The sequence below is a fragment of the Oncorhynchus mykiss genome, chromosome 6 (genome assembly GCF_057628025.1).
Source record: "Oncorhynchus mykiss isolate SJ-2025 chromosome 6, ASM5762802v1, whole genome shotgun sequence".
Taxonomy (NCBI): domain Eukaryota; kingdom Metazoa; phylum Chordata; class Actinopteri; order Salmoniformes; family Salmonidae; genus Oncorhynchus; species Oncorhynchus mykiss.
The window spans coordinates 40,623,937-40,632,220 of record NC_143027.1 but is presented as its reverse complement, the minus strand read 5'-3'; the positions used below and the strand labels follow the sequence as shown (position 1 = coordinate 40,632,220).

At 48.6% G+C, this 8,284-nt stretch overlaps 1 protein-coding gene across 2 annotated transcripts; it reads right to left on the bottom strand.

The window, feature by feature from the left end:
* Positions 1-485: 485 nt before the first annotated feature.
* LOC110525953 (isotocin-neurophysin IT 2) lies at positions 486-2,078 on the bottom strand. 2 transcript variants are annotated; one of them, XM_021606484.3, is made up of 4 exons: positions 1,964-2,078; positions 1,614-1,738; positions 1,156-1,360; positions 486-1,017 (listed from the first exon to the last, which is right to left on the bottom strand). In XM_021606484.3, the coding sequence occupies exons 2-4, from the start codon at positions 1,731-1,733 to the stop codon at positions 872-874; spliced, it is 471 nt and encodes a 156-aa protein (XP_021462159.3). In that variant the 5' UTR covers positions 1,734-1,738; positions 1,964-2,078; the 3' UTR covers positions 486-871. The 2 variants fall into 2 exon arrangements, with proteins under 2 accessions (XP_021462159.3, XP_021462157.3); XM_021606482.3 differs by having other exon boundaries at positions 1,614-1,735; positions 1,964-2,048.
* Between the last annotated feature and the right edge of the window lie 6,206 nt (positions 2,079-8,284).

Below are 8,284 nucleotides of genomic sequence, written 5' to 3'. Positions count from 1 at the left end.
GTGGGTATGTTAATTCCCTTGTCTAGGATTTTTGTATGTCTAAGGGTTTTGTAAGTCTAGGTTTATGTATGTCTATGGTAGCCTGAATTGGTTCCCAATCAGAGGCAGCTGTTTATCGTTGTCTCTGATTGGGGACCATATTTAGGTAGCCATTTTCCCTAGGGTATTTGTGGGTTCTTATTCTATGTTTAGTTGCCTGTCTGTATTATTCGTATTAGCGGCATATTTTGTTCATTGTGTAATTTGTTTAATAAAGAATGATGTACGCATACCACTCTGCGCCTTGGTCTCCTCCTTACAATGAACTTGGCACACACACTGCTTATAAAAGCACAGGCCAAAACACTAAGCCTAGTGTTACAGAAGATATGAGAACTATATGTCGCACAGCACTCATTTCATGTTTCAGATGTGGATGTTGTTGTGCACTGGACAAATGGTAATTGTTTGAGTCAGCTGAGGGAGAAACATACACACACCACGCATACTCGCACAAGCTTTATTAACATACACATTTGGACTCTTTACACGTATTAGAATTGTTACAGCTATTTCTGTACATACAGTATATAGTAGCTACAATATTTAAGTATGCAATATAAAGGCAATCTACAGAGGAGTGCTCAGGGTCCTAGCTAAGAATTTAACTCCAGTGTTTTGATACACATTAAATGTCAAACACAGAGTTAAATTCTTAGCTAGGTCCCATCCAGTGAGGTTGCCAATATATACTGAAGAAGGTCAGTAAATGGGTGGGTGAACTATGAACTACATCTAGGTAACTTTTAACTATAAATCCTAACTTTGAACTACAAATCCTATCAACCAATCTCTCAAGTGACCCCGGTGGAACCCTGGTGTCACTTGCAGCTCATTGGTGGACTCTATGAGGAGGCGTGTGGTCAGCCAAGTGCAGGAGCCTGAGGATGACGTCTGCAGAGTTGCTGCCCTCTGATTGGCCGATTTGATTGTCGCCTTCCTCCTCAGCGAAACAAGATTGATCCGCACTGCAGCCCTCTGAGATACAAAATAAAGGATGAAGGAGGACACACAAGTCAGAAAGCACATAATTGTATCCACCACTCTATTAGAACCATTTCAGTGGTATATAACCACAATGATCAACACAGAAATATAGGATTGATGTGCCCTCACCTGAGTCACAGCAGACTCCCGGTGAGGCACAGCGTGCTGTATCAGATCCACAGGGTCTCCCTCCCACCTGGCAGGGGGTGGGCAGGTAGTTCTCCTCCATGCAGTGTGCCGTCTCCGGGGAGCCCATCCAGCAGCCCACATCCTCCCCACAGCAGATACTGGGGCCAAAGCAGCGGCCCTGCTCCCCTGGCCCACAAGACATGCACTGCAAGGGGAGAGAAGGGACAGTCGGGTATGAGGTTGTTCCATCATTCCAGAAAAAGAGATTCTTATTGACATTCTTGCTCCCTTTTACAGGAGGAAGACAATGGTTCATTGTCAATTCTCCGAATTCAGTCCTTTTACAGAGCCTCACTTTGCTCCTACTCATCATGATGCACCTCTAAGACAAATCACACCTGTTATCTACACATTATATTTAAATAGTTTAGGTATAGACGGATTCAGTTGCAGCTCACCTTGCGCTGTGGAGCGTCCATTATGGACCTCTTGCCCCCGATGGGACAGTTGGAGATGTAGCAGGCTGAACAGACAGACAGGACGTAAAGTAGACACACGGACACAGCGGCTCCAGTCATCTCTACTGAGAGAATGATAGATGAGGAATAGAAAGAGCGAAAGGGATAAGAGGGCTACAGACATGGACGGAGAGGAGTCTGAATATTCCGTCTAAGATTCCCATTGCACTGTCAACTGGAAATATCATACAAATCTGAAACACTGAAATCCAAACAAACTCAACAAGGCATACAACCAGAGACAGACTGACACACAACACCTATACACATATCCACAGAGACAAGCTCACTTGCTGATCTCCCAGTGTACAGCACAAGGCGAATGCGTTGGCTCGTTCCGGAGTGACTCCCAGGTGAATGCTGAAGTTCTGTATCTTCCGTGGAACCCAGACATCTTATACACCCTCTCCGGGAGTGACACGGACCCCTGACAACCACTTAAGGTGTGTATTAATGAGCCTGTCTTACTCCCCCTTCCCCCTGATAGTGCTGGACTGGGCAGAGGCCTGGCCAGTGGTGCAGCCATACAGTGGCCTGGAGTGGTCCAAGCCATAGAGACAGTCATTAGTGGAGGGCCTGTGTCCGTGACCATGCATGTGAGAGAGGAGAGGGGTTAAGAATGAGACAGAGCAAAGGTGTTTAGTATGTAGATGGAGATGGGGGGGGGGGGGGGGGGGGGAGTGTTGAACCTTGACCTATGGCCTAGATGAGAGCAGTGAGCAATGTTTTTCAGTGAGCAGTGTTTTTCAGTGTTAGCTGACAGACTGGCAGACCACATCCTATATGGGTTCCAGATCAAGGACTGGGAAGCAATATCATAAAGTGGTTGGATAAGACCTATCTGGACATACAGTGCCTTGCGAAAGTATTCGGCTCCCTTGAACTTTGCGACCTTTTGCCACATTTCAGGCTTCAAACATAAAGATATAAAACTGTATTTTTTTGTGAAGAATCAACAAGTGGGACACAATCATGAAGTGGAACGACATTTATTGGATATTTCAAACTTTTTTAACAAATCAAAAACTGAAGAATTGGGCGTGCAAAATTATTCAGCTCCCTTAAGTTAATACTTTGTAGCGCCACCTTTTGCTGCGATTACAGCTGTAAGTCGCTTGGGGTATGTCTCTATCAGTTTTGCACATCGAGAGACTGAAATTTCTTCCCATTCCTCCTTGCAAAACAGCTCGAGCTCAGTGAGGTTGGATGGAGAGCATTTGTGAACAGCAGTTTTCAGTTCTTTCCACAGATTCTCGATTGGATTCAGGTCTGGACTTTGACTTGGCCATTCTAACACCTGGATATGTTTATTTTTGAACCATTCCTGTCACGGTTTTCTGTATGTGAAGGAGAGTCGGACCAAAATGCGGCGTGTAGATTACGATCCATGTTTATTGACTATAGCAACACGAATCTAAATACAAACAGTGCAAAATAATAAACGTAATGAAAACCGAAACAGCCTAAACTGGTGCAAACTAACACTAAGGACAGGAACAATCACCCACAAACACACAGTGAAACCCAGGCTACCTAAATATGGTTCCCAATCAGAGACAATGACGAACACCTGCCTCTGACTGAGAACCATATCAGGCTGAACATAGAAATAGACAAACAAGACATGAAACATAGAATACCCACTCAGATCACACCCTGACCAATCAAAACATAGAAAATACAAAGTAAACTATGGTCAGGGCGTGACAGTACCCCCCCCCCAAGGTGCGGACTCCGGCCGCAAAACCTGAACCTATAGGGGAGGGTCTGGGTGGGCATCTGTCCGCGGTGGCGGCTCTGGCACTGGACGTGGACCCCACTCCATGACAGTTTTAATCCCCCTCCTAAACGTCCCTAAATAGGTTACCCACCACAATGATAACATGGGACAGAGGGACAGCTCGGGACAGAGGTAACTCGGGACAGATGGGTAGCTCAGCACTGAGAGGAAGCTCAGCACTGAGAAGAAGCCCAGGCAGGTAGTAGAAACTACCAGAACCTGGCTGGCTGGCGGTTTCAGCAGATCCTGGTCGACTAGCAGATCTGGAAGAATCTGGTCGACTGGCGGGTCTGGGAGAATCTGGTCGACTGGCGGATCTGGGAGAATCTGGTCGACTGGCGGATCTGGGAGAATCTGGTCGACTGGCGGATCTGGGAGAATCTGGTCGACTGGCGGATCTGGGAGAATCTGGTCGACTGGCGGATCTGGGAGAATCTGGTCGACTGGCGGATCTGGGAGAATCTGGTCGACTGGCGGATCTGGGAGAATCTGGTCGACTGGCAGATCTGGAAGAGTCTGGTCGACTGGCAGATCTGGAAGAGTCTGGACGACTGTCAGATCTGGAAGAGTCTGGACGACTGTCAGATCTGGAAGAGTCTGGACGACTGTCAGATCTGGAAGAGTCTGGACGACTGTCAGATCTGGAAGAGTCTGGACGACTGTCAGATCTGGAAGAGTCTGGACGACTGTCAGATCTGGAAGAGTCTGGACGACTGTCAGATCTGGAAGAGTCTGGACGACTGGCAGATCTGGAAGAGTCTGGACGACTGGCAGATCTGGAAGAGTCTGGTCGACTGGCAGATCTGGAAGAGTCTGGTCGACTGGCAGATCTGGAAGAGTCTGGACGACTGGCAGATCTGGAAGAGTCTGGACGACTGGCAGATCTGGAAGAGTCTGGACGACTGGCAGATCTGGCTGCTCCATGCTGACTGGCTGCTCAATGCTGACTGGCAGCTCTGGCTGCTCCATGCTGACTGGCAGCTCCATGCCGACTGGCAGCTCTGGCTGCTCCATGCTGACTGGCTGCTCCATGCTGACTGGCGGCTCTGGCTGCTCCATGCTGACTGGCTGCTCAATGCTGACTGGCGGCCCTGGCTGCTCCATGCTAACTGGCAGCTCTGGCGGCTCCTTGCAGACTGGCAGCTCTGGCGGCTCCTTGCAGACTGGCGGCTCCTTGCAGACTGGCAGCTTTTGCGGCATCCTGCAGACAGGCAGCTCTGGCGGCTCCTTGGAGACTGGCAGCTCCATGCAGACTGACAGCTCCTTGCAGGCTGGCAGCTCCTTGCAGGCTGGCAGCTCCTTGCAGGCTGGCAGCTCCTTGCAGACTGGCAGCTCCTTGCAGACTGGCAGCTCCTTGCAGACTGGCAGCTCTGGCTGCTTCATGTAGACTGACAGCTCTTTGCAGGCTGGCAGCTCCTTGCAGACTGGCAGCTCCTTGCAGGCTGGCAGCTCCTTGCAGGCTGGCAGCTCCTTGCAGGCTGGCAGCTCCTTGCAGGCTGGCAGCTTTAGCGGCATCCTGCAGACAGGCAGCTCTGGCGGCTCCTTGCAGACTGGCAGCTCCTTGCAGGCTGGCAGCTCCTTGCAGGCTGGCAGCTCCTTGCAGACTGACAGCTCATTGCAGACTGGCAGCTCATTGCAGACTGGCAGCTCGGGCTGCTTCATGCAGACTGGCAGTTCTGGCTGCGCTGAACAGGCGGGAGACTCCGACAGCGCAGGAGAGGAGAGAGGCTCCGGCTGCGCTGAACAGGCGGGAGATTCCGGCAGCGCAGGAGAGCAGAAAGGCTCTGGCTGCGCTGAACAGGCGGGAGACTCCGGCAGCGCAGGAGAGTAGAAAGGCTCTGGCTGCGCTGAACAGTCGGGAGACTCCGATAGCGCAGTAGAGAAGAGAGGCTCTGGCTGCGCTGAACAGGCGGGAGACTCCGGCAGCGCAGGAGAGGAGAGAGGCTCTAGCTGCGCTGAACAGGCGGAAGACTCCGATAGCGCATGAGATGAGAAAGGCTCTGGCTGCGCTGAACAGGCGAGGCGCACTGTAGGCCTGATGCATAGTGCTGGCACAGGACGTGCAAGGCTAGGGATGGGCACAGGAGGCCTGATGCGTGAGACTGGAACCAACTTCACCAGCCGACTAAAACGGACCTCAGGACGAGTATGGAGCGCTAACCCAGGTGCCATCAAATCCCTGACACGTTCCGTCAGGCGAATTCTATGCAAAATGCACCAACACAGCAACTCCCTCATTTCTCTCTCCTCCAATTTCCCCATTAACTCCTTCACAGTCTCTGTTTCACTCACCTCCAACACCGGCTCTGGTTCTGCTCTCCTTGGCTCCTCACGATAAACAGGGAGAGTTGGCTCAGGTCTGGCTCCTGACTCTGCCACACTCTCCCTGAGCCCCCCCCCAAGAAATTTTTTGGGCTGACTATGGGGCCTCCGTCCGCGCCGCCTTGCTTGCTTCGCAAACTCCATTCTCCTATATCCTTCCGCGCACTGCTCCATCGAATCCCAGGCGGGCTCCGGCACTCTCCCTGGGTCGGCCGCCCACCTGTCGATCTCCTCCCAAGTCGTATACTCCATACTGCACTCCTCTTTGGGCTGCTCCTGTTGTTTCTTCTCCCGCTGCACCTTTGGGCGGCTACACTCCCCTGGTTTAGCCCAGGGTCCTCTCCCGTCGAGGATTTCCTCCCATGTCCAGAAATCCTTATTGCGCATCTCCTCGCGCTGCTCCTGCCTGTTGACACGCTGCTTGGTCCTTTTGTGGTGGGTGATTCTGTCACGGTTTTCTGTATGTGAAGGAGAGTCGGACCAAAATGCGGCGTGTAGATTACGATCCATGTTTATTGACTATAGCAACACGAATCTAAATACAAACAGTGCAAAATAATAAACGTAATGAAAACCGAAACAGCCTAAACTGGTGCAAACTAACACTAAGGACAGGAACAATCACCCACAAACACACAGTGAAACCCAGGCTACCTAAATATGGTTCCCAATCAGAGACAATGACGAACACCTGCCTCTGACTGAGAACCATATCAGGCTGAACATAGAAATAGACAAACAAGACATGAAACATAGAATACCCACTCAGATCACACCCTGACCAATCAAAACATAGAAAATACAAAGTAAACTATGGTCAGGGCGTGACAATTCCATTGTAGATTTTGCTTTATGTTTTGGATCATTGTCTTGTTGGAAGACAAATCTCCGTCCCAGTCTCAGGTCTTTTGCAGACTCCATCAGGTTTTCTTCCAGAATGGTCCTGTATTTGGCTCCATCCATCTTCCCATCAATTTTAACCATCTTCCCTGTCCCTGCTGAAGAAAAGCAGGCCCAAACCATGATGCTGCCACCACCATGTTTGACAGTGGGGATGGTGTGTTCAGCTGTGTTGCTTTTACGCCAAACATAACGTTTTGCATTGTTGCCAAAAAGTTCAATTTTGGTTTCATCTGACCAGAGCACCTTCTTCCACATGTTTGGTGTGTCTCCCAGGTGGCTTGTGGCAAACTTTAAACGACACTTTTTATGGATATCTTTAAGAAATGGCTTTCTTCTTGCCACTCTTCCATAAAGGCCAGATTTGTGCAATATACGACTGATTGTTGTCCTATGGACAGAGTCTCCCACCTCAGCTGTAGATCTCTGCAGTTCATCCAGAGTGATCATGGGCCTCTTGGCTGCATCTCTGATCAGTCTTCTCCTTGTATGAGCTGAAAGTTTAGAGGGACGGCCAGGTCTTGGTAGATTTGCAGTGGTCTGATACTCCTTCCATTTCAATATTATCGCTTGCACAGTGCTCCTTGGGATGTTTAAAGCTTGGGAAATCTTTTTGTATCCAAATCCGGCTTTAAACTTCTTCACAACAGTATCGCGGACCTGCCTGGTGTGTTCCTTGTTCTTCATGATGCTCTCTGTGCTTTTAACGGACCTCTGAGACTATCACAGTGCAGGTGCATTTATACGGAGACTTGATTACACACAGGTGGATTGTATTTATCATCATTAGTCATTTAGGTCAACATTGGATCATTCAGAGATCCTCACTGAACTTCTGGAGAGAGTTTGCTGCACTGAAAGTAAAGGGGCTGAATAATTTTGCACGCCCAATTTCTCAGTTTTTGATTTGTTAAAAAAGTTTGAAATATCCAATAAATGTCGCTCCACTTCATGATTGTGTCCCACTTGTTGTTGATTCTTCACAAAAAAATACAGTTTTATATCTTTATGTTTGAAGCCTGAAATGTGGCAAAAGGTCGCAAAGTTCAAGGGGGGCGAATACTTTCGCAAGGCACTGTATTTGTACCCCTCACTGGGATTCTCCACTAGGGGTTCTCTTATCAATGCACTTCATGATCTTATTGGCTAAGGACTACAAGAAGCTTTGTTTGGTTTGCTAATTAAAAAGCAACAATATGCAGCTAGCGTAGTCCATAATTACATAAATATGATTACACAATCTTTGTCAAATGTATACACACACACGCACACAAACACACACACACACACTCCTGATATACCTGATATGTCACCTTTAATAAACTTGCTAATACCTAAAAGGATTTAGTACACATTGTCGAGGTCTTAGGTTAATTGATTAAATGAGCCCATTAACACAGACAATGCTAATCAGCTTCCTACTAAAGGCTTTTCACTCTTCCAATGAGATGAGCTCAATTAGTGCCTTCCGGATTAGTAATCCGGTTATTGATGGAGAAAGGCAGGGTCAAGATTTATGCAAATTTAGTTTACGTCAGACGATTGTTACATACACGTGTCATAAGATGACATCATAGTTTTCAACCTTTCAGAGACAGTAAACACTCCT